This window comes from Nannobrachium achirus (assembly GCF_963921795.1).
Source record: "Nannobrachium achirus genome assembly, chromosome: 21".
NCBI lineage: Eukaryota > Metazoa > Chordata > Actinopteri > Myctophiformes > Myctophidae > Nannobrachium > Nannobrachium achirus.
The window spans coordinates 24,883,045-24,910,328 of record NC_137828.1 but is presented as its reverse complement, the minus strand read 5'-3'; the positions used below and the strand labels follow the sequence as shown (position 1 = coordinate 24,910,328).

The following is a 27,284-nucleotide window of genomic DNA, read 5'->3' as shown; positions in this document are numbered from 1 at the left end:
ACTTTCGGTTATTTAAGTAGGCCTACATTTTGATGCCAATACTTTTGTAGGCCTACTTTTACTCAAGTAGATTTACAATTCCGGACTTATACTTGTAAGGGAGTAGGCCTATTTCTACATTGCAGTAGGCTTAATGATACTTTTACTTAGGTACAAACATTGAGTACTTTTTTCCAAGATCATTCATTCATGGTAGCCCAGTAGCCTTTGGCCACCACTGGGGCGGGTGCGCGCATTGCGCGCCGACCGGTGGAGCTGTCTTGTCCAGTCCCCCCCCCCCCCCCACTTGTTGTTCCACAAATAGACGCGCATGAATTCAACGCAACACTGAGAGAGAGAGAGCGGTGTAACAACCTGCTGGTAAACAAACCGGCTGTGCGTGTGTCGGGGTGGATCGATCGCATCGTCACGCACAACACAAGCAAGGAGGAAGGGACAGACACTGTCGTTGCATGATCGACAGAGAATACACGCTGTTACCGATGGACCATGAGGAGGAGTACGCGGTGACGGGGGGCACGAAGCAGTGCCAGAGGCGGACCCGCCGCTGCCGGCTGGTCGGCGGGCTGTGCGTGGCGCTCGGGATCGGGGTGCTGGTGCTGGCTCTGACCCTGGGTCTGACGCTGACCAAAAGCACAACACAGGACAGCGCCTTCAGGGCGCTGATCACCGCCAGATGCGAAGCGTTCATAGCGAGACAAGAACCCAAAAGGTAAAAAATAATAATAATAATAAAAAAAAGCACAATACATAATCTTGATCCATGGCTACTATTTTGTCATTTAAGGATATATATATATATATATATATATATATATATATATATATGAAGAGTTCATTTGCAAAAACAGATAACTCCGTTTTTATAAATGTTCACAAATCCAGTTTTTTTTTATTGTGCACTCAAAGTAATATCAATCAAACTGAAGTTGGGTGGATTTGACGAAGTAAAAATGACTTAACAAAATAGATGTATCATAAAAAATGTAACTTTATTAGAAAATAGTTTTTGTCTTCATTTAAACTTTGTTTTTTGGCAAAAACAGATAACTCCAACACTCGTTTTTTATCAAAAACAGATAACTCCACAATTGATGTTTCACCATTGAATGTGGCCATATCGAGGATGCAAAAAGGATTTCCAGAATTTTACAGGAGAGCAAAAACAACGTTTTGACAACATACTTAAGCAGTCTGTACTTTTATAGGGGCCACATATAGCCACCAGGGGGCACAATAGGGGACAACTCAGGGGCCCCTGGGGTGCTAAAGGTGCACCGTTTGATCCAATCTGCACCAAACTTGGCAAAACCACTGTTCAGGGGTCTACCATGGCAATAGTCACACCAGGGGCCACCTCACAGGCCACATCAGGGGCCCGAGTGTACCATATCAAGGGCCCCCGGGGGCCCCGGGGTGCCCAAGGCACACCATTGCTCCAATCTGCATCAAACGTAGCATGAACACTGTTTAAGGGTCTGCCATGACAATAGTCACACAAAGGGCTAAACCAGGGGCCCCAGTGTACCATATCAGGGGCCCCCGGGGGCCCCGGGGTGCCAAAGGCACACCATTGCTCCAATCTGCATCAAACTTAGCATGAACACTGTTTAAGGGTCTGCCATGACAATAGTCACACAAAGGGCTAAACTAGGGGCCCCAGTGTGCCATATCAGTGGCCCCTGGTGTCCCCAGGGGCCAAAGGCGCACTGCTGCTCTGATCTGCACAGTTTGATCCAATCTGCACCAAACTTGGCACAACCACTGTTCATGGGTCTACCATGACAATAGTCACACCAGGGGCCACCTCACAGGCCACATCAGGGGCCCCAGTGTACCATATCAGGGGCCACTGGGAGCCACACGCCACATGGGGCCACATGGTAGACCCCTGAAAATTGTTTGAGAAAATGTTGGTGCATAATGGGGCAACAGTGCGTCTATGGCACCCAGAGGCCCCTGGGGGCCACACATGGCCCCTGGGAGCCACACATGGCCCCTGGTGTGACTTTCCTCATGGCAGACCCCTGAACAGTGTTTGAGACACTTTTGGTGCATAATGGGTCAACAGTGCGCATAATGGGGCAACAGTGCGCCTATGGCACCCAGAGGCCCCTGGGGGCCACACATGGCCCCTGGGAGCCACACATGGCCCCTGGTGTGACTTTCCTCATGGCAGACCCCTGAACAGTGTTTGAGACACTTTTGGTGCATAATGGGGCAACAGTGTGCATAATGCGGCAACAGTGCGCCTAAGGCACCCAGAGGCCCCTGGGGGCCACACTTGGCCCCTGGGAGCCACGCATGGCCCCTGGTGTGACTATCTTCATGACAGACCCCTGGAATAGTATTTGAGAGAAGTTTGGTGCATAATGGGGCAACAGTGCGCCTCTGGCACCCAGAGGCCACTGGGGACCACACATGGCCCCTGGGGGCCACACATGGACCCTGGTTTGACTATCCTCATGGCAGACCCCTGAACAATGTTTGAGACAAGTTTGGTGCATAATGGGGCACCATCTTGGATCACGTGGTCTAAACACGCTGCCCAATGGATTTATCTGTTTCTGCAAACAAAGAGCTATGTCATTTGTCTGTTTTTGCTACAAAACCTGATCTTTGAGGGTGTTTAGAATGGGATATATCTGCCTTAACAACAAAATTGATTTTATATTCTAATAAAACTCTAACTTAACCATTATTTACAATAGTCATCTCATTTTTTCCCAAAATGGCTTTTATCTGTTTTTGCAAATGAACTCTTCATATATATATACACTTTTCTTTCCACTAACAACATAAACAAACATTCTAATCCTTGTTTATTTCCTGTCGAATGCCAGTGTTGGATGTGTCATCTGTAGCGGTGCGAATACAGCAGATTCGTAGGCTACAACTTCTTTATGTAGCAATTAAAATTGTATTTCCTATACGTTTAACAGTACTAAAATCCAAGGGGAAGGGGAGGTGGAACAATATTTAGTCTATCATGTTTTGGTTCAAACAATCACTGAATCTAAATCTGAATGCAGGTGTGTCTGTCTGTCTGTCTGTCTGTCTGATATGCACTTGCAGGGTTGGGCCCCAAATCACTTAATCAATCAATTAATTAGGGATGACACCAATGACAAGGGTCAATGTCATGTTGTCTTAAAGTTATACTATGTAACTTTTTTATAAAACAAATCTTAAAGTTGTCCTAACTATTAAATCGCTAAAGTTTTAGAACACCCACTCCGTTAATTTCAGCCCCTAAAGCCTTCTGTAAATATGTTTTCTATGATCCTGGCCGGGGTCCGCATTTCGCGGCAAAATTACATCATCTGCATCATCGGACACTGCTTCTACAATTTTTGCCCTAAAATCACGCAAATCGGTACACAGTATGTCTACACTCATCCCATCAACATGAATCTCTCCCATATAGCGCCACCTCCAGGCCGATTTAAAAAAAAAACATTTTTGGACACTGCTCCTACAGATTTTGCCCTAAAATCACGAAAATCACTACACAGTATGTCTACACTCATGTCATCAACATGGATCAGGAAGATTTTGGCAAAACACATTTTTGCCCTATTTGTGGAGATAAGTGACCTACGGTCGCTTATCTCCCGATTAGGGAGTGTTACTGGTACGTTGTGTATACGTTGGCCAATCACATCGCGGATCATACACACATGACACAGCGTGTCTTGTTGTCTCTTCAGGAAGTAGCCTCCCTCAGCAACAGTGTTTACGATGGTGAAGGATTCTTGCCTCTTACTCCCCAAATCCTGGTCAGAAAATTACGTTCTACCCCTCTACGGATTCGTATCGGTCGCGGTGGGTCCCGCGGTGGTTTGCGGCCCCGCTCCGGTGGTCCGCGGCGACACCGGGCGAAAAACGGCCGAAAAAAGCAATACCGCTACTGACCACTAGTTTAGCAACTTACACAGTATAGCTTTAAAGTGACAAGTGCTATAAATAAACCTTGCATTTCATCAATAAATACATATCCTAAAACTATCTGCAACATCATTATACTTAACACCCAAGGTTTGTCCCCCCCCCCCCCCCCCCCATCCCCATATCGATTTTTACACTTCAGAGAATCCCATTCCACTGACACATGCCTTCTTTATTTGAACAATACCTTTTATTTTATTTTTGCATCACGTTTGTCTTTTTCATCATCTTTTTAAATCTGGAACAGATTTCAACATTTCGTTGTTGTTCTGGCGCGACATACAGGGGACCTTTTGCCTATTGGCTGTCGCGGCCCCCCAGACAATGGGGGAAGGGGGGAAAAGAACTGCATTAGAGCCAATCGCAGGCGAGTTTAACGCTCCTCCAGACTATGGGTTACAAACGGCAACGGGAGTAGAGATGGGATTTATGGCTCTTTGAAGTGAGCCGGATCTCTGGAATCCGTTCCTTTCAAAGAGCCGTTCAAAAGACTGGCTCATTCTAGTTACTATAGTTACTTACTTTGTAGATTTTGATTATAATTACAACAAATAACTTATACAACCCTGTATACATTTATTTCTGACATATATATATAGGTACATACCTGCCATTTGAAAATAGCCGATCTACAAGCTCACAATGCGCTTACTTTGTAGATTTTGATTATAATTACAACAAATAACTTATACAACCCTGTATACATTTATTTCTGACATATATATAGGTACATACCTGCCATTTGAAAATAGCCGATCTACAAGCTCACAATGCGTCGCGTTGCGACGCATTGTGAGCTTGTAGATCTGCTATTTTCAAATGATTTTTCTACATTTTATTAATTCGGGAAAACCTGTGAAACAGGACATTCTGCATAATGAGTACTTTCTACTATATTTTGATACCCATACTTTTGTACATTTACTCAAGTACATTAACATTCATAAATAAGGATAACGTGCCCACATAACCCCTCTTCTTTTTGTTGCGGTCCATTTTATGTTGTATTTTCCAAAAAAAGCCTCTTTATTTTATTTTTTATTTTATTTCATGTTTTTTTTATTGTGTTATGTAGGTGGTGGGTGTTTGTGGTGGTGGTGTTTAAAAAAGATGTAAAAAATAAATAAAAAGAAAAGAAAATTATTGCAACTATGGACATAAAATGTGAATTATGAATTGAAATCATTGCAATAAAAAGTATATATATGGGGCTTTTAAGCCGTGACATCATTTTGTAGGCAGAGGAGAATCTGCCCCCAGAGCATTTTCTGTCCCTCGCTATTTCAAAAAACAACGACTAAAAAATAACGACTAAAGTATCATTCTAACACTTTCCTTTCAACAACAAAGAGAAGAAAAATGTGTAAATAGTAAAAATAGTAAAAAGATTCACGGAAACTGGGGGCAGAAATTCTCCTCTGCCTACAAAATGATGTCATACTTAACAGCCCCTATATATATATATATATATAAAAGTACGTTAACAATCCAAACTTCTACTGTGGCAGAGTATTTCCACATTGATTGCAGTATTGATATTTGTACTTATGTAAAGGAATTGCCTACTTTTCCCCACAACTGTTCATTTAGAAAGGAACGGCTCCTTACTGCGAACCGGATCCCATCGTTCATTTCAAAGAGCCGTTCAAAAGACTCGATTCGTTCTCGAACGTCCCATCTCTAAACGGGAGCCAGAGAGAAAAGACTCTGCAGCTGTACATCGGCTATCATTCTTTGTGTTATGCAACCAAATGTTTATTATACAGAGAGAATCATACACGTGTTGGACAATAAAAACATTGACAGCCAGGGGGAAAAAAATCCATGAAGGACACGGAATGCAATCGTTCACTCGCCGTTGGACTATTCTGGATGTGTGGCTAACGGCTAACGCTAACGTTAGCTAGCGCTAGCTGCAGGCTAACGCAGGCATGTTATACACAATTACTCATGGAATAAAACGGCGACCCAACTCTATGTTTGCTCTTCTACAAGCTCACAACGCGAGGAGGTTAAGTCTGTCAGAACCGTCAGATTATCTTCTGACTGAAGTTACACAAACACTGATTATGCTACATTTAGCACTGTTAGCCCGACCAATTTAGATAGGGCACGACACGAGCCACGGTGTTGCGCACGTTACGTAATAAATTCACTTCAACCTCGTGTTGAGCAGTTAAACCTATTTGCTACGTACGTCTACAAAAACGTTCATATTTCAAAGTGCTTACTGAAGTCTCACAGATGTCACAGTATGGTACGCTCAAGCAGAATTACCCGTATCTTTCGTATTGTTTAATAAACAGCATTTTAATCCGATCAGACGTCATTTTCTGTTGTTTTTCAGCCATGCGACCCCATCGGTTGCGAGGTGTACTGCACTTAGATACATTAATACCTTTTTAGGGAAACGACGACCGATCGGATTAAAATGCTCCTCTTTAAATAATACGATCATTACGGGACATTCTGCTGGAGCGTACCCTATGGTGACATCCGTGAGCCTTCACTAAGCAATTTATCTTTGTAATCTGACCGTTTGTGCAGACGTACGTAGCAAATTGGTTAAACTGCTCAACAGCAGATTGTGTTGAATTCACGGTTGGCGCAGCGTAGCGTCTTTACATTTAGTCCAATAATGCTAATCTACAAAGCAATCCATCATGAATGACAAGCCTATACTATTGTTGCATTTAGGCTCTTTATTAAACTATAAGCCTGTGTTTTATTGCTACACAATAATGGTAAATAAAGTAGCTTACTCTAAAATAATCCATCCATCCATCCATCCATCTTCAACCGCTTATCCAGCATCGGGTCACTGGGGTAACAGTTCCAACTGAGATTTCTAGAGTTCCTTAATAATAATAATTAAAATAAACAATACTAATGATTATAATTGCGACCGTCAGGTCGCAGTTACTATGAAAACCTCCACCGCCTGTCTGTCCGTCAGTCTATCTGTCACGTCACATCACACTTTTTTGCCCCTATCCATGTGAAATTTTCCACACACAATCCTTGTCTGCCAATCCACAACCTCCACCCTTCCAGGGACCCCCGCAGCTCCAGGGACCCCCGCCAAATTTTTTAAAACACATTTTTGAATACTGCTCCTACAGTTTTTGCCCTAAAATCACACAAATCGCTACACAGTATGTCTACACTTATCTCATCGACATGGATCTGTCCCATATAGCGCCACCATCAGGTCGATTTTTTAACACATTTTTGGACCTAAACTTTTTTTTTTCTAAATTTTTTTTTTCAAACTTTTTTTTTTTTTCAAAAACATTTTTTTTCAAACTTTTTTTACACTAACTTCAACACACCAATCCACCAGATTTTATATTGACTGTGTGTCAATTCTTGTTTCTCTGCATATAGGCTAGTACTGTGCTCTATCATTCAATGTTATTATGAAAAGGATCTCAATGTAAACTAGAAGCAGTGCTCTTCCGAGCACAGGTCTCCACCAGGCTGTGCGTCCTGGTGGTGCTACTGTATAATAGGCCAATGTAAAAAGGGTGGCATATGTTCTTCACCTTAGACCTTTCATGGCAATCGGACGATGCATGCATGATTTGAAGCATTGTGTTTCAAAAATGTGTTTTGCTAAAGTCTACCTGCTGGTGGCGCTATAACAGGCCAATGTTAAAAGGGTAGCATTTGTTCCTTGACATAGTGGGAAGGAATAGGTGTGGCAAATTTCATGGTAATCGCAAGCTGCGTTGATGATTTGAGGCATTTTGTTCAAAAACGGTGCAATCCTGCAAACTTTGGAAGCTAATATTAGCCAATCAGGATGGAATATGAAATATCAGACGGATCAGACTTGATCACATGACTATAGAGATACTGTGTACCGATTTGTGTTATTTTTGGAGAAAATCTGAAGGAGGAATATCCAAAAATGTGTTTTACATAAGTCAGCCCAAAGGTGGCGCTATAAAAGGCTGATGTGAAAAATGCAGGGCAAAGGTTTATCCTTAGCCTCTAGGGAGTGCGCTTACAAAGTTTGAAACTGATCGGTGGAGTTATAGGTAAAACCACAAATCGGCCTGTTATAGCGCCACCATGAGGCTGATTAAAAAAAAATTAAGTGGCATTTCTTCCTCGGCCTAGTGGGAACGTGTGTGCGCGATTTCATGATAATTGCGCTTTGCGTTTGTGATTTGAGGCATTTTGTTCAAAACGGCTCAATCCTACAAACTTTGGAAGCCAATCTTAGCCAAACAGGATGGAATATGAAAAATCGGACAGATCCGTGTCGATCACATGACTGTCGAGATATGCCTATTTGTAGGATTTTTGGACAAAATCTGTAAGAGTAGTGCACAGAAATGTGTCTTGCGAACATCGGCCACTAGGTGGCGCTAGAAAAAGCCCATTTGAAAAATTTAGGGCAGAGGTTCTAGATTGGCATCCAGGGAATGTGTGTGCTCACTTTGGCAGCGACCGGGCCAACAGCGACTGAGATTAGCTGCACACAAACTGCGAGGACACACACACGGACGGACGGACGGACGGACGCACGCACGCACGGACACACGGACGGACGAAGGGGAAAACATACTCTCCCCCATGCCTTCGGCTGGTGGAGACAATAAGCCTTGGCTTTCCTGAGCGTATTCTTTTGAACTTGTACCAGTGAACTGTACTGTCATGAAACTGTACCTTTTCCTATGCAAACATACTTCAATCAATCAATCAATCAATCAATCAATCAATCAATCAATCAATCAATCAAGCAAGCAAGCAAGCAAGCAATCAATCACACTCTCAGTTAACTGAGGATTTTATTGTGAGTAGGCTTAACTGTGTATAAGCTCCATTCTTTTTTAAGTTAAGTATACAGCAACGTATACATTTTCTCAAAATGTACTTAACAGTAAAGTGCCAAAAGTAAAAGTACTTGTTTTGCAGAATGTCCTGTTTTACAAGGTAGCCTCGTTAACATATTTTGAAAATGGCAGATCTACAAAATATTTTGAAAATAGCAGATCTACAAGCTCACAACACTACGCATTGTGATATGTAGATGGGTTATTTTCAAATGACCAAAGTTTAAATAGTTAAAAAAGTTGTCAAATAATTGTCATGCAAGAAATTCCATAAATAAAATATAATAATAATTAAGAAGGAGTGAAAATAATAGACAATCTACAAGCTCTCAACGCGGCACGAAGCAATGTGTTGTGAGCTTGTAGATCTGCTATTTACACTAGTTTAGGTCCCGGGCGAATGTGTAATTTCTCTTTGGGTCACAGGCTAAAAGGTTTGGGAAAACTGCTTTACACCACTGCTTTTTACTGCCTCTTTAAAACAAATTCAGTTTCACTCCTAAAAGACAAAGGCTATTTTATTAGTTCTCAAGCTTCAACATGCAAAATCAAACTTTAATAGACCCACACTGTGTAAATCATTCTTTCTTTCTTGTTCCAGAATTGACTGTGAGAAGGTCTGGAGTGCATTTGAAAGCGCCTATGTGGGCAAGGATCCATGCAACGTTCCCATGAAGGCCTATGACCCGCTTATCTCAGTAGCACCCTTTGAACCCGCATGCAACAGAGTGAGTATCAACTTTACTAGGGCTGCACAATGTGCACATGTCCATTATTTTCAGATTATCCAGTGGTTCTCAAACTTTTATTTGGCTCAGGTCAACCCGGTAAATAACCTTTTTCATTACATTGTTTACATCGCACTTTATGATATTATCGCGATTTATCAACCACTTAAACATTGATAAGCATCGATATTCTGAGGCAGAACATTTGCCAAAAAATAGCCGATCTACAAGCTCACAACGCGTCGCAACGTGTCATGGCATCCTAGGGTGCCACGGCCACGGCACCCACTTTGAGAAACCTTGAGATAATCAGATAATCAAAGGACTTTTTCGTCTATTTTTGTATTTTATTTTGTAAATCAACAAATCGATGTGAAAACATTCAAATAGATGTCTTATAATGGACTAAATCAATTAATATGATTAAGCACTTAAGCCCTATTTAACACAGTAACTGCCGTACCCGATCGGGATTTCAAATCCAACCGTTGATTGCAAAACCCGACTTAAGTCGGGATATAATGTTTCCTATTGTAAACCGCAAAACCCGTAAAACTCAAATTCCCATAATCCTTCGGGAGATGACCGGATCAGGAAATGAAAACCTCTGTTTACAGCAATGGATTGCTGTGAAGGAAAATGGATTAATCTCGTAATCGAGATTAATCCATCTCCAGAGTGTTTCTCTACGGACCATAACAAAAGCACGGCTGGCCGCGGTTATAATTTTCCTTTACCGGGTGAAAGAAAAGACGAATCAGCATCTGTTCCCGAAAGTAATCTGATTACATTTGGACAGTGGTGCATTCATGGAGCCTCGAAAATAAGATAAAAACACAGAAAAAACCATGGCAGATTCTACTGAATTAATTAATTATACACCTGACAGTGGATGTGTTAATATTTTACCTACAACAGTGTTGCACAACAATAGCAACGCTACATCACAATGCAACACGTTGTTAACTTGTAGGCATGGTTTTTAATTGAAATATATATATAATATATATATCAAACATATAATTTTCCGAATGTCTGTCTGTCTGTCTGTCTGTCTGTCTGTCTGAGTGTCTGTCTGTCACAGCGTTTCTCCTCAGTGGCTGGAGCAATTGATCTGAAATCGCATCACCATTAGCATATGAACACACCTGACATAACTGTGAAGCCCGTTTGTCACTTTCACAAATCATATGCTGTATATTAGCATTTTTATGGTGTATCTATTCTGCATCTAGCATGAGGCATATCTATTCTGCATCTAGCATGAGGCAACATGTTTAACCAGCTGTGTGTGTGTGTGTGTGTGTGTGTGTGTGTGTGTGTGTGTGTGTGTGTGTGTGTGTGTGTGTGTGTGTGTGTGTGTGTGTGTGTGAGTGTGTGTGTGTGGGGGGGGGGGGGGGGGGGGTTGTCTGGCCCTGTTGCAGATGTTGTCCAAAAATCATGCAGATCGGTACACAGTATCTCTGTAGCCATTAAACGAAACGGGTATTTTTCTTTTAATTGATGCTCCTACATATTATCATGCAAGCACCAGTTAAAGTTACTTTCCATCCCTCATATACTGTGTGCACAGTGCACACCCCATAACCCACACACTGCACATCATTTCGGAGCTCATATCTTTGAACGGGTAAGGGCTAGTATATTATATTTTACTGGAATATAACACAAATCTAATTAACATACTTATTTGGGGGTCCCTGGCACAAAATCCCTTCAGATGGTGAGTTCCATGGCCCAATCCATCTGAATTTGCACGTCCTTGACATGAAAAGGGTTTGAGAACCTCTGGCATAGAGCTCATGCATTTTGTGTCTTGATAACCTGTTATTTTGTCTTATACTGTAGATGATGTTCTGGAGCAAAACCAAGGACATTGCCCACGAGTTCACGGAGAAGAGAGACTGTTATGTGACTCTGGAGGACTCTCTGCTGGGCTTGGTGCTGGATGGACTGACCTGGTGTGGACAGGAAGGCAGCACTGGTACTAAACAGTCGTCATTTTGACAGACATCTTCGATTTAGTTTTAGTCATAGTCTTTTGAACAAAATGTCATTGCGTTTTAGTCATATTTTATTAATCTGAAATGTTTTTGTTTTAGTCCTATTTTTAGTCGACTAAATATCATAAGATTTTTGTCGACTAAATCTACAGTTTATTTTGGCTTTTTTTTTTTGGGCGTTTAGTGCCTGATTTTACACTTGGTTGCATGCTGGAAATAGCAGATGTACAAGCTCATGTTGTGTGCTTGTAGATCTGCTATTTTCAGTGCGCAACAACCGAATGCAACCAAACATAAAATTAGTCTGTCATATTAAATTTGTCTTTTAGTTCTACTGGATCTATTCTCCACTAGTCCCTCCCTAACATTTTAGCCTTAGTTTTAGTCATCATAGCTTAGTTTTTATTTAGTCTAAAAGGAAGACGTTTTTCGTCTGACAACAGTGATAATGCATAATAGAGATGTGTCCGAACAAGGTTATTAAAGGGAGGGAGAGCTGTGACAAAATAATATAATATATTTATATTATATATAGGCCTGTCCTCTAAAAATCGACGAATCGACGCGTCGTTTTAAGCCCCAGGAATCGACGCCAATTGTTTGAGTCGAGGCGACAATATATTTTTTTTATATCACCAGTTAGCCTACTACTGCGGTGCACTGCTGGACTGGTGTCATGTACTTCCAATGAGAAGTAGCAATTGGCGAACAGTTATTTATTGTCTCGCACCAGCGTATGAGGTGAAAGTGAGACGGAACGGCCAGAACGGTTCAGAACCGCCGCTTCGTTAAAACATTCGGAGCCCGGACGGTGTTCCGTTAAGAGGAGGAAGCACGCTGTCAAAATCCCATATTAAATAACCTCCTGCCACAGCACAAACGCACGTCCACGAAGTAAACAATCTTCTAAAGTCGAATTAACATACACAAGTGTAGGCGACAAGTTACATTTTCTAATTAAAGTGCTTCTGAATTGTTACAGTGTTGTAATCCATGATGAATGATTGTGTTTCGCTGTGTTTGCGTCCATGACATGTCCACACTGCTGGCTCTAGCGGGAGCTGTGCCTCCGCCTGTTTATGATCCGTTTCTGAAATGAATCCGTTCTCGACACTGACTCATTACTCTGTCAGTGCTTTGTGTCCCGCGACTGCGGACTGGATCCCATCATTCATTTAAAAGAGCCGTTCAAGAGAGCGGAATCGTTCGCGAATGTCTCATCTCTACTGCACGCTGCCGAGAGACGGGGCAGAATTTAAACAGCGGAGATGTTTTATTTGTTTTAATGGTGTGTTATAACCCAACTCTATGGTTGTACACTGCTATGCAGATAACATTTGTGCGCGCACCGACATCACCGAAAACACTGTGTATTCAATTAATCTTAATGTATTATTGTATTATGTTGACGTGGTTTAAAGCAACACTTTTTTTTTTTTTTTTTTTTTTTACGCAAATTAGACTATAAAACGATTCGTCGACGTGTCGGAATGAACCCCTCGACTCGAGTCGACTTCAAAAATCCTGAGTCGACGACAGGCCTAATTATTGCGACCGTCAGGTCGCAGTTACTATCAAAACCTCCACAAACTGTGAGTCCGTTCGTCCGTCAGTCAGTCCGTCCGTCCGTCAGTCTGTCTGTCACACGTCACATGTCACACTTTTGCCCTGCTCATATCTCCGCAACCGTTGCCCCGATCCATGCCAGATTTTGCACACACACTCCTTGCCTGCCAAACTACAACCTCCAAGGACCCCCGGAGCTCCAGGGACCCCCAGGTCCCTGGGGGACCCCCAGATGTAAAAAATGACCAAATGTGCAAAAATGACCAAATGACCACCCCAACGGGGCTGCTCACGGGGAATTCCCGGGGACCACCGACTCCTGGTGCTCCAGAACGGATGCAAAAGTGGTGGCGCCCCCAGTGGAGGACCCCCTGCCACTGCAGCGTACATAAAATGCCGTAACTCGGGCTACGAGCGACCGGGAGAGCCGGGGCCGGTACCTATTTGTCCGCCTCGGCGGCGCGGAGACCCCACCCCTCATTTCTCACATGGCCCTCTTCTAGCGCCACCATGTGGCGGATTCTTGCAAAACAAATTTTTGGACACTGCTCCTACAATTTTTGCCCTAAAATCACTCAAATCGGTACACAGTATGTCTACACTCATGTCATCAACATGGATCTGTACCATATAGCGCCACCTTCAGGCCGATTTTTTAAAACACATTTTTGGACACTGCTCCTACAGATTTTGCCCTAAAATCACACAAATCGGTACACACTATGTCTACACTCAGCGCCACCATCAGGCCGATTATTTTCAACCACATTTTTGGACACTGCTCCTACACATTTTGCCCTAAAATCACGCTGTGACCTGACGGTCGCTTATCTCCCGATTAGGGAGTCTTACTGGTATATAATATATAATATAAATGGTGACATTGGTCACCCATGGTGTCCTCCCAGCTGGGCGTGGTGCCTGGATCACCTCCCTGGTGATCAGGAGGTCATTCTTACTACATGCCTGAACCAGCTTGACCGGTTCCTTTTGTTTTTACCACCCGGCCTAGAGGTCACCAGGTCAGATGCAACATCCTTCCCATTCCCCAAACACAAGACAAGACATGGTATAAGTCACCTCTGGGTGGGACCCTGAACATAAAATCCAATTCAAACAAAATCCTATGCTTACCTTTAACCGATAAATAAACATACATAAAGCTTCATAAGGGACAGCTTTTCTAGTACTCAGTAATGTTCAAGATGAAATGGCACGATTATTTTCTATTTGGTCTGTGTCTCTCAGGAGGGCTGCCAGTGACATCATCGATAGGCAAGATGAAAAAATATCTAGATTTACGTAGATTTGTATTACAGCGAGAACAATGGCTTCCATTATTAGCACGACAACCTTTCAGGAATAGAAAGCCTGCAGTTTCTATAGCTTGGATTCCCCATCGATGATGTCACTGGTAGACGGGTTTCTGCCCACAGCACTCCTATTTGCTATTTTATCATGAACATAGTGCTGAAAAGTGAAGATAGGTTGAAAAGTGGTGAAGTCGTCCTTTAACTAAAGACAAATTAAAGAAAGGCCACCCATTCCTACACTACCAAAGGCTGTAACCCACGTTAACATTGACATTGATCCAAAACACACAGGAGAAAGACATCTGAGGTTCAGTGACAGCCAGCTTTATTATAGTCCTCAGCCTGGTCACAGGAGCCAACGGCCAGCAGGGACCACCTAGTAGCCAACCACTCACATTCTAACCTTGTGTAGCTAGGCTTAATCATCTGCGAAGAGAAAAGAAAAAGAAAAGAAGAAAAAATCTGCGAAGCCGTGTGAATTTCCCCGGAAGTTGCCTTTTTTTTTTTCACAGTGCGGTGTTCCTGCAAACATATTCCCCGCTGGGGGAAAAATCTATCCTACTTCTCCTGCTCCTTTGGTTGCGCTCGAAATAAACAATATCCAAACAAAATATGGATTCTGAAGTTACACCTATTAACTCATTTGTAGCCAATCCCGAGAATACTCGTGAAAAATACTCGAGTATCATATGGTGCCGATCCCGAGTATACTCGTGAAAAGTACTCTATTACTGTAACGGCGGTTCTCCTACCCTGTAGCTGCGCGGAAGGTCCTGGCACAATCGCCCTCGCCGATTCATCATCATCACGGATCCACGTGCACAAAATAGTAATCCCATAACATTGAGGCGGACGGGGAATCTCATCTTTAATGTCCATTATCTCCAAACAACACTTTCAAAGGGGAGGATGGCAGTAGATTCTTGCTAATAAAACACATGTTGAAAAGCAACGATCCGCCATTACACAACGGCATGTTGACGACGAGCGATTATGGTGAAGGACGTGATGACGTCAAACCGGAAGTGTTAACGCAATCGACTTCTGGCCTTCAAAATAAGAGACTGGCCGCTTATGGAGAAAGCGAGAGGCACGCTGGACATTTTAATCCGTTAATTTCAGGAGCACAAAATGAGTTAAGAGCGAGTTAAGAGCTACAATCTATTTTGGTTTGTTTCGCTGGGGGATCTGACCTGCACCACATGCCGTAACTTCCCTTAAACGCAGCACTTCCGCCAAATTCGAGCACTTCCGCTAAGACAGCACACCAGGGTGCTCACATTCAGACACCACTCAGTCACCACTCACACCAGCAGCACTCCATGACTTTGCACTGCTCGAGTCAGTGACCCCATTAAGGCCGCATGGCTGCAGTTCTTTTTCTTTCGCCCATGATCCACGTGGCCCATAAAAATAATAATCTAATTCCGACCGTCCATTCATCCCTGTGTCCTTAGCTAATCTCCGGCACCGCTGAACCAGTCAGCGTGAAACTTTTCGCGAACCCTGGGTAGGCAACACGGTCTGGCGGAGACCTGCGCTCTGAGGAGCCGCACTTTTCTAGCTGTAAAATCAAAAATCAAACCAAGTGTGTGTGTGTGTGTGTGTGTGTGTGTGTGTGTGTGTGTGTGTGTGTGTGTGTGTGTGTGTGTGTGTGTGTGTGTGTGTGTGTGTGGCAGTTAATTTCAGGGTCGCGCGTGTGGTCAACAGCGGTATTGCAGCTCCTGCTACGGACATAGTTACATAGATAGTAACATAGTAACATACGGACAAAGTCACTCTGAGGAGACGGTGTGACCACCGCTCAAAAAAGATCTTTGCTCCAATTACATGTTAGTGACTGATTGTTAGTGCATGTTTCTGTATTCTTCACTGTTAGGCCTACTATTAAAGGTGATACACCATGAAATTTCACTTTTCCTATTTTAAAACCTTTTTTTGGGGTCCCACTAGCACCTTCTATCCTCACAAAGTCCCATTTCTGGTTTTGGGAAGGCGGAGGTTAAAAGCATCCCACGGTTTCTCAAAACAGGCTGTCCAGATTTGCTGCCGTCGGCCGTTTTTGAAGATGGGGGGGGGGGGGGGGCGCAGTTCAGGCCAAAGGTGGTACTGCAGCTGAAAATGCTCTGAGAGCCATTCAAAAATGAGAGAGGCTCTCTATTCAGGAGTGGTAATTTAGCCTCAAACCTTTTGAAAGACGTTTTTGGGACAATATGACATAAATACTTTTTAAATCCATGGTGTATCACCTTTAATATTACTACTGCTGTAGCTGTGGTGTTGTTTTGGAACTCTTTATCGTATATGATTATGAAAAACATGTATGCAAAGCCTTTGTTTATATGTTTGTTTTCCTAGACACACTAACCAGTGGGTGCCCAGGATGGACTGAGTGTTACAACAACCCTGTCCGTTCCTTCTGGAACCGGGCCTCTGCTGGAGTAAGTATAGCCAACAACACCTAGACACATCAGTATTCTCCTTACAGAGCCACCCTGGTACCATGCAGGCCAATAATAATACGTCTTTGAATAAAAACAATCAAGTAATGTGCTCTGTGTAACAGCGTGCAGGAGGACCCGAACAAAAAACAGTGGCAACCTTTTCTTAACCCATTTACACCTGGAAAGACATAGTTATACAGTATCTTTCAGTCCAAGAAAGCATACCACTGTATATATTGTCACTGTTGGGCAGAAACCTCATACAGTATCTGAAGTTTCAAATCGGTTTGTAAATTAAAGACCCACTTCATCCAAGAGTGTCGCACAAAAGTATACACTCTAGGACTTTAAAAACTAAAAGGCACGCATTGGAGATTCAAACACTACTCGAATCAAGGCATTGGAAAGCTGCCTCAGTGGCTTGACCTCCTGTAATGCTTGACCTCCTGTGATCAAATTCTATTGCTAGTAATATGTATTTCTCTCTGTCTCCTCTTAGTTTTTGTGAGGTTAGGATTAGGGTTAGGTGTAGCAGCATATGTTTTTAGATTTGGGTTAAAATTAGGATTAGGTTTTGACTTTCAGGGTGTCCTGTCATGCCAAAACTTGACTTTCAGTCCTACTGGCAGAGCGGCAACATGTGACGCCTTGGGAGTGAGAAACGGCTCGTTTATTCTGATAGGCAGTGGGAAGCCAAGCGGCTCTCTGAGCCTGGCTGTTTATCAATGAGGTTTTGTCCTCCTCCGCATTGCTTAGCAGCTCTCCTGAGTGAGCAGTCCCACACACTCAGGATGCCTCACATTTGAGCTATTTAGGAATGTTGTGCAGCAAGCAGCCAAACAATGCAAGGAGACAGAAACCAGTACTGCTTTTGGCAGAATTAGTTTTATTTACTTTTAGAATTAATAAAATTCCATTTTGTTTCAGTCATAATTTAGTCATCTGAAATATTTTTGTTTTGGTCGACTTAATCTACAGTTGATTTTGGTAGGCCTTGATGGCGTCGCATTGGATGATTGTCTCCACCAGGCCGAAGGCATGGGGAAACTATGTTTTTCACCCTGTCCGTACGCGCGTGCGTGCGTGAGTGCGTGCGTCCATCCATTAACTAAAGGCCCTACTCCGTAAAAACCAAGGAAAAACCTTTGCCCTGCATTTTTCACATCAGCCTTTTATAGTGCCACCAGGAGGCCCACTTATGTAAAACAAATGTTTTGATATTACTCCTTCAGATTTTATCCAAAGATTACGCAAATCAGTACACAGAATCTCTATAGTCATATTCCATCCTAATTGGCTAATATTGGCTTCCAAAGTTTGCAGGATTCGTCCGTCTTGAACAAAATGCTTCTAGTGTTACACTTGGTTGCATGCTGAAAATAACCAAAATAACAACGTGTCATGCTGCATGTCACGTTGGGAGCTTGTAGATCGGCTATTTTCAGGGCGCAACACCTGAGCGCAACCAAAAATAAAATTACTTTTTGAGTTCTACTGGATCTCTTCTCCACTAGTCCCTCCCTAACATTTTAGACTATTTTTTTTGCCGAGCTGGGGGTGGGGACCGCTGACTCATGTTACAGTATCTTTGTTTATTGCTGTGTGTAAATGCACAAGGTCTAGTGTGCTGATAATTATTGTAGCAAACCAGATATTAGGGTGATTATTTGGTAACTGTTCATACAATGTCAACTTGTCAAGACTGTAATTACCGTAGCTTATTAGCCTTGTTGGGGGCACTGGGCAGTATGCTAGCAGCTAATTGGTTGTTGATACATTAACTAGTAGGCCTATTTACTCAACAGTCCTTGTATCTATAGTATATCATTGCTGTCAGGCAGAAACCTCTTATCTCCATGTTCTAACCTTTTGTCGCCCTACTTGATCATCATACTACAGTGTCGCATGAAAGCAAAAGTAGCAGATCTACAAGCTCCTCAGTCCTCTGAACACCATCTGTATCTCTTCTAGTTTGCAGAAGCTGCCTGTGGTGATGTCACATCTATGCTCAATGGCTCTATAGCTGCACCGTTCGATGCTAATAGGTGAGTGGTGCTAAATGTCTATTGCAGTCCAGTATTCAAAGTTTTTTCTTTTCTTTTTTTATGCACACAACACATCATTTTGGATGTCAAATGATAGCCTACACCAGCGGTGTCAAACTTGCGATCTGCGGGTATTTAGCGGCCTGCGGAGAGTTACAATTATACAGCCTGTGACAATACATTTTTATTTATAGTGCCCTGCACTATATGCATGATAAAAATGTGTAGGCCTACATTAAAACAAACGAGAGGTGGTTTTATGACATGAGAAGAAATCCAAATCTGATTAAAGGACCTTGTGAACTGGGATTGAATATTGACCTTTCTAACTTCAACCCCCTAGTTTTGACACCAGCCATTGACAACACATTTTAAACAGCTACCGAAACATTAAATACCATGGCTTGTTGACATTCGTCTACAGTGATCTTACCAATTACAGAGGAATTTAAAACGGTTTCATTCAGGGAAAATAAGATGATTAGAAAACTTGAAGAACCTCCAGGACAAGTGGATCATCACCTCAACCACAATCTATTCACACTCTTACTGTCAGTCAGGCAATACTTGCAGTATAAAATAAGAAACCTGAAGACTAAACCAGTGGTTCTCAAACATTTTCATGTCAGGGACCCACAAATTGATATGTATATGGCTGTGGACCCCCATCAGAAAAAGGTTTTTGCCAGGGACCCCAGAAGAGAAGATTTATGTAAAAAAAAAGTCTAAATGTTATAAATATTTTACTTTGTGTCGCACTGCGAGCTTGCACATTTGCTAATTTTCAATTGGCAACATATAAATGGTTAAAGTGGTTCAAATGATTGTGATATTAAGTACCTTTGCTGGGGACCCCCTGGAACCGCCCCAAGGAAGCCTGGAGGTCCCGGAGCCCTCTTTGAGACCATGATTTGCTCTGTTGTTCTGTTTGTTTAGTAAAATAGACGCAGAACACTCGATATGTTATTGATATTGTTGATGTCAGGCAGAAACCTCTTATCTCCATATTCAGACTTTTTGTGTTTTTTCATAAATTAACTCCCCTGCTTGATCATACTACACTACAGCGTCACACAAAATCATCAAAAGAAGCAGATCTATAAGCTCGAAACGTGGCGCAAAGCGACTTTATGCATATTTCTCTTGTTTTTCACTTGGGTTACTATTCTTTATTGTGAAATTCTTTATTGTGAAATTCACAGGAAGATTGCACAAAATCATTTCACCCACTCTTTTATTCAGTGTTTGTCTTGTCTGTAATTATTTTAGTTGGACAGCACAATTGTAGTGTATTCCTTTTAAGGCATATCATTCTTAAAGGTCCGCTGTCAGCCCCGAAATTCTAATAGTATGATACAGTAGTTCATGTGGTCTCTCTCCCGTGTACATCCTCAAACAGTCTGAAACTGTCTCAGTGTAATCTGCCCAAGAACAGCTGACCAGTACTGTAAGTGGTCATACAGTCAGGCTATACAGACAATTAATTTGATTGGCTTATAATTGCGCATCCCCACAATGACATCATAAAAATATTAACTTGTTTTTTAACATGATTCTTAAAGTGACAGTAACCCTTTAGGTTACAGGCCCCCAAAGCACCTCAACACTTAAATTATTTATTAGGATAAAGAGTTGCAGTTGAGCACTTGGTAGTTACAGATATAACCACTATAACGGCATTGTTTTTCTTCACAGTATCTTTGGCAGCATTGAAGTCCAGAGGTTCAACGCCACCAGAGTGAAGAGTCTGAACGTGGTCCTGGTCACCCAGGAGTCTCTTGTGTAAGCTGTGTTCCTCCTACTGCATGTTTCCCATCAATGATGTACACTTATAGATAATTATGAAGGTGAACCATTCTACTTATGTTACGTAGTGTTTATAGCATGGTAATACTGTACAGCAGTGGTCGCCAAATAATTTTTTGGGGGTCACACATTTATTTTGGGGAGTCCCCAGATGATTAGCTTAACGTGCAACATTGTTTTCTCGCTCAAAATTAAACAAACCAACATAAAGTGTAAGTGTATACAGGTTATCCGCTTATACACAAGTTACAATTTAAGGACCTTTAAGACATTATTAACACCAAATTGTCGAATATTAAGTAAGAAAGAGGCAAATATTGTTAAAATAGTCAAACTACAAGCTCACAATATTTATCTGTGGAATCGAGTCAACCTGAATGTAATGCCTCAACTCCTACAATTCCATGTGCTTCAGGGTGGGTGGGTGGGGGGGGGTGGGGGGGTCCCCAGTTCAAATATGATTATTTTGGGGGGTCGCGGCCTGAAAAGATAGAGAACCACATCTGTACAGGATAATTTCTTGAGGTTTTGATGGGACTTTGGTATACGGGTATGAATAAAACACAAAGTGCATGATCTTCCAATCGATCCGTCGATCGAAGTCCGGTCGGAAAAATCAAAGCACACAAAACATTGTATTTGCTTTATATCCTCTTGTATTGATTTCCTTCAGGACAGACTGTAACAACCCATCCTTACGGGACCTGCAGAAAGAGCTGGACCCAGGACTTAAATACAAGTGTAAAGAGGTGGCTGAGTAAGTACATGTGTGTGTGTGCGTGCACGCACGTCTCTTTTGTATTACAATACTTGTGAGGACCAAATGTCCCCAGAAGTATAGGGGAAAATTATAAATAGACGTTGTGAGGACATCTAAAAAATGTAGAGATGGTTTACAATTTTATTTCATTATAATTGACCGATCGCTATGCCCCTCCTAAAGCCGTCCTTGCCCAATGCCACGTTAGCGACAGGTTACTAAGGCGGGTGCCTTGGCAAGCTGCCATGACGGCGTGCAGACTGCAGAGGAGAAGCCAGCTGTCAAAATGTTAAACCTGCCACAAACGCACGTCCAGGAAGAAAACAATAGCCTATACTAAAGTCAGATTAACATACAGTACACAAGTGTTACCAGTTATATTTTCTCATGAAGTGCTCCTAAATTATTCCTGTGGGTTTGTAGGTCAGTGCAATCCGTTCTGTTTTTGTTTCAGTGTTTGTGACACGGAGCGAGTGGGTGGGACGTTCGCGAACGAATCGAGTCTTTGAAATGAACGATATGATTCGGTTCACAGTAGGGAGCCGTTCCTTTCTAATGAACAGTGGTGGGAAAAGTACTAAATATCTTTACTTAGGTAAACATATCAATACTGCAATCAAGTTTGGAATGTTATTAATGTACTTGAGTAAAAGTAAAATAGTATTGGTATCAAAATGTACTTAAAGTACCAATATTAGAACGTAGACTACTCATTATGCAGAATGTCCTGTTTCACAGGTTTTCCAATGAGTAAAATGTAGAAAAATCATTTGCAAATAGACGATCTACAAGCTCACAATGCATCGCAATGTGACACATTGTGAGCTTGTAGATCACCTATTTTCAAATGCCAGAAATGTATCCAATGGCCAAAATGTATAGGCCTATTTGGGTGGAAGTGATTTGCAATCATAATCAAAATCTACAAAGTAACCAGTAACTAAAATGAGCCAGTCTTTTGAACGGCTCTTTGAAAGGAACGGATCTCAGAGTCAGAGATCCGGCTCACTTCAAAGAACCATAACTCCCATCTCTATCTAGCAGCCAGACTCGCGGTACACCGATGCGCGCCGCCATGGCAGCTTGCCAAGTCAGCTGCGTTAGTAACCTGTTGCTAACTTGGCATTGGACAAGGACGGCTTTAGGAGGGGCATAGCGATCGGTCAATTGAGTACCTGAGACGAATAACAGTCTAAGTCCATATTAGATTTTTTTTTAATATAGATATTTTTTTTATTTACCAGACTGTAAACTACAAACTAGTCACTAGTTAAATTCTTAATGCACTCCCCTCTAAGTTTGTTCATTTGTCTGTTTTAATGTTATCTGCTCCCTTTGTCTGCTGAATATTGCTTGTACGGACTTATACTGTTGTTCCACAAACTGTTGGAGATATACTGTTTTTCCACTTTCCATAAGTATTATGTCTTATAACTCCTAATATATATATATGAGTTGAGTAAAAGAAAATCGAATTCAACAAAATGAGGGGGGAGTACATTAAGAATGTAACAGATTAATAACTTCTAGTTTGTGGTTTACAGTCTGGTAAATCCAAAAAAATATCTATATCCACATTTTTTAAATACTTAGACTGTTTTTCGTCTCAGGTACTCAATTTACAAGGTTTACAATTAGAAAAAGATTCAGGTTGGCTGTAGTGTTAGGCACTTAGAAGGTTGCTTTAGGGATCAGAGATAGTGTTATATAGCCTACCTGAATTATACTTAGTTACATGCTGGTGTCGTGCACAGGAAAATGCTGAGCTTGTAGATCTTACAGTTAAAAATTGGAACAGTTTGAAAAAGCTTCACTCACAAAACAGATGTCCTAAAATGTTGATATCCTATAGTATAATACCAGTAAGACGCCCTAAGGGCGAGAAGCGACCTCCCCTAAAGGGAGAGGTCACGCACATGGGTTTGTCCACATGGGCGCATGTAACGTATACCCTTCTGCTGAGCTGGTCGAGTCATCACTGTGATGTCAGAACAGGTCAGCTATATCAATATATGGAGTCTGTGAGGTCAGATGTAGAGGTATTGACCAACTCCATATATGGAGATCTAGGTAATGATCCTGTCGTCTCCATGTATGGATATATCCAGGGTTTGATGAGGCAGTGTTTCCCCTAGGCAGAAGCTGAAGGAGTGGGGGGAGAGTTGCGGGGAGCGGCACAGCGTTCGCACACAGCGCGGCGTGCAGTCGAAACATTTTGTGTTTTTCGGGTTGGGTGTGTTTCCGCGATTCTAACTCAGTTAAAAAATAAATATATAGATTTGTATTTTATAACAACATTGGCCATCATCTTCTGATCTTTATTTTATTATCATCTTCAGTTTCAAAGTGCTTTATACACAAAAATAAATACTATTTGGCTTTTCAAACTTAGGTAAATAACCTGATTTGTCAGGAGGAATAAACAAAACCTAAATACTTCCGCTATTTGAAAATAGCCGATCTACAAGCTCACAAGCAACCACCAGGGGCGTCACAAGGGGGGGGAAAGTGGGACTGAGTTACCAGGGCCCAAGGTGGAGGGGCCTTAATTATGTTATGCTTTAGCAATCGAAAAATAGCAGATAGGCCTATACAAGCTCACACAAGTGTCGCGCTGCGAGCTTGTAGATCTGCTATTTTTGAAAAGTCGTGAAAATAGATGCAAATCTTTGAAAATATGTATTTCTTAACATTTGTAACTCATATTTTGCTTCTGGGGGGTCCCTGGAAATATTTGGAGATGGGGGTCCGTGGCCAAATTCATATAATGTTGGGGGTTCTCCTTCACATGAAAAGGTTTGAGCACCACTGACTCCCCCTATGAAGAACATTAATGGGGGGCCCACAGTGAATCCTTGTACCCAGATCCCAGACTTTGGTGCCCTGGCAACCACCATTATTTACAAGCAACTTTACAGAATATTCTGACCTGGAAACACTGCATGGTATTTCATCCAACCTAGCCCAACATGGCTTACTGCATGTTGTCATTTTCTCCACACACTGTAGGCTAGGTTGCTTGCTAACAGTCAGACACAAACTGCACATTTAGCCACAGACAACCACAAACTACACCACTCTAAAATCATTATCAATACATTTTTGAATGAATCTTGAGAAATGTAGGCTACAGCTAAGCTGTAATGATGAATGGGACAGTAAAGTAAACTTCTCCTGTAACAGTGCCTGCCTATGCGACGCGACGAGTGGGTTTGTACTCTGTGTGCAGCTGTTGTTTCTCCATCCAATCAATGAGTGTAGCAGAGGAGCGCTATAATCTCCTTCCAGCCGTACCTAACCGAGAGCACAACCGTATTCTAAACATGAGTCACGTTGTTGTGAAAATAATTCCTCTGCAAAAAAAAAAGAAAAGAAAATCATAGAGTGGTGGCCAGATTTTAAGGGGCGGCGGCCCGCCACTCCTTAATGCATATAGGGGAAACACTGGTCAGTGTCGTGATCTTAATAATATATGGATATCCAGGGGATGATAGTCAGCAGTCTTGACAGTCATCAATGTGTTGTCAGAACACGTCAGCTATAGACATTGAGGCGTTACAGACGGACGGACAGACAGACTGACGGACAGGATGTGCCGGTTTTCATGGTACAGGGGTCTTCAACGTTTTCAGGCCAAGGACCCCTTAGATGAGAGAGATGAAGCAGGGACCCCCACAACCTTTTCATAGATTCCATATAGTTTCATCGTTTGACAGCACAATCATCAGTGTATTTTGGATTCATGTCAATTTGTGTTTTCAGATATTTAACCACTTGAACTGTCAATACTTAATAAACTTGATCTTTCACTCTTGTACTTATTCTGCTCTTTTTCCCCTCTACACCAAACCTCTTTGCCCGAAAATAGCCGAACTACAAGCTCACAACGCCTCGCAGCTTGTAGATCGCTAAAGTTGGCTAAAGTTATCAGAATATGGACATTAAGGTTCAAGTGGTTAATATAAAAAAGTAGGAAAAAAAAGTTTCTATCACACAAATATTTGGAGGACCCCCTGTAGTAACTCTGAGGACCCCCTAGGGGTCCCGGAACGCCTGTCGAAGACCCCTGTCATAGTAAACTGTGACCTACGGTCGCAAATACAAACCTATGTGTGTTTGTGCGTGCGTGTTCACAGACAGTTGACACTGTTGTCCTTCTGTCTCCCTCCAGGGCCAAGATCACTGCATGTGCCACAAACCCAGAGACACCGTGTGGGGCCTGTTGGTAGACAGGATATTGTTTTCTTACATCCTGTTGTTAGACAGGATGTGGTTTTCTTACATCCTGTTGTTAGACAGGATATGTTGGTAGACAGGATGTGGTTTTCTTACATCCTGTTGTTAGACAGGATATGGTTTGTATGGTACTGTACTAGGGGTGCAACAATACTGAACTGAACCGGTGTACCGAACAAAATGGTCCTGTCCCAAACCGAACAGCCCATACTGAATGAACCGAATTTCTTTCTTTTTTTGGGGGGTGTGGCCACATGAAAACATAATTTTAACTCTTTCTGTACACTTTTTGGGAGAAAATCTTCCTCCTAGTATAATAATAATACCTGACTATCATGTTTTAGGGGGGAAACAAATCATGGCACCCCATCTTTAAAATAAACTGAACATTTTGGATATTTTTTTTTTTTTACTGTACCAAAACCAAACCGAAACTGTGAGCCAAAAACCAAGGTTTGAACCGAACCGTGCCTGACTGAACCGCGCACCCCTATACTGTACTGATATTAGCATTGCGTGTTAAAGGACGACTTTAACATTTTCAACCTATCTTCATATAATTGATCCTCACCAATGCTCATTATAATATGGTACCATTTTTATGTAATTACTCTGTGTCTCAGAGGAGGGCCGTGTCTGGTACTGACCCTTAAAAATCGTGTGATTATAAAACTTGAACAAACCTGTAAGCAGCACATAGTTGGACATACTGTATAGGCTACACACCTTGCTGTGACACACACCTTGCTGCCATGGCTAAAGCGCAAGGCTCATCGCCATGCTGACTTGTGGTGGACATTTTTGTAAAGATTCAATTTTTTGCCACAGACGTTGACAGGAAAATTGTAGCATTTTACCATGAGCATTAAGGCCCTTTTCCACCGGCAGCGATAACGATGACGATAGCCATAAAATATCACAGCGATAATTATGCCTTCACATTGATGTCCGATAAAGTTATCGGACATCAATGTGAAGAGGCGCTAATTAACAGCCGCTCGCATCAGAGCGCACCTCGAGCTGTTTGTCAGAGACCCAGTTCCATATCACTGTGATCTTAACCACATCGTTGTTGATCCTAACGATGTAGTTGTCGGCTATCGTTGTCTTTATCGGTGTTTGGTGGATGCTGCCGATCCACTTCAATTGAAAACCCACTTTTTTAAATCGTTATCGTCATCGTTATCGCTGCCGGTGGAAAAGAGCCTTTAGAGAGGACCAATTATATGAAGATGAAAATGTATGAAGTTGTTAAAGTTATTGATGAATTCATGAATGTTTACATACACGTAAGGTATACGGTAGATTCATTTACACTTTAGGAGCCTTATATTGATATCATGGACTGACTGATCAATATGCTGCAGAAATGTGGGAAAAAAAAAAGAAGAAAATAATAATCTTTTATACATACTGTAGTTCACTGAGTCTGTTTTGATACTTTTTTATATTTTTGAAAGGGACCTGGGATTTGTAATGTACTGTATACTAAACTGCCAGTGCTGCTGTTATAATATTCTATTTTAATATCTCACTACTTGCCTCACAATGGAATCTCAAATACTGTCAATTAAAATCATGAAATGAGCAA

General features: G+C 42.0%; 1 protein-coding gene across 1 annotated transcript; it reads left to right on the top strand.

Annotated features, from left to right (window-relative positions):
* The first annotated feature begins 351 nt into the window (after positions 1 to 351).
* LOC308306980 (ADP-ribosyl cyclase/cyclic ADP-ribose hydrolase 1-like) lies at positions 352 to 27,284 on the top strand. Its single transcript, XM_080752040.1, has 8 exons — positions 352 to 712; positions 9,394 to 9,520; positions 11,369 to 11,504; positions 16,761 to 16,843; positions 18,818 to 18,891; positions 20,587 to 20,673; positions 21,371 to 21,454; positions 25,629 to 27,284. Exons 1-8 carry the CDS (start codon positions 453 to 455, stop codon positions 25,684 to 25,686), a joined length of 909 nt encoding a protein of 302 aa, XP_080608166.1. The 5' UTR covers positions 352 to 452; the 3' UTR covers positions 25,687 to 27,284.

Excerpts from the sequence above, each read along its gene's own strand:
- LOC308306980 (XM_080752040.1), top strand. The coding sequence starts at position 453 with ATGATCGACAGAGAATACACGCTGTTACCGATGGACCATGAGGAGGAG. Across the intron at positions 18,892-20,586 it reads GCACCGTTCGATGCTAATAG|TATCTTTGGCAGCATTGAAG; the intron begins GTGAGTGGTGCT and ends TTTTCTTCACAG. Across the intron at positions 21,455-25,628 it reads AAGTGTAAAGAGGTGGCTGA|GGCCAAGATCACTGCATGTG; the intron begins GTAAGTACATGT and ends GTCTCCCTCCAG.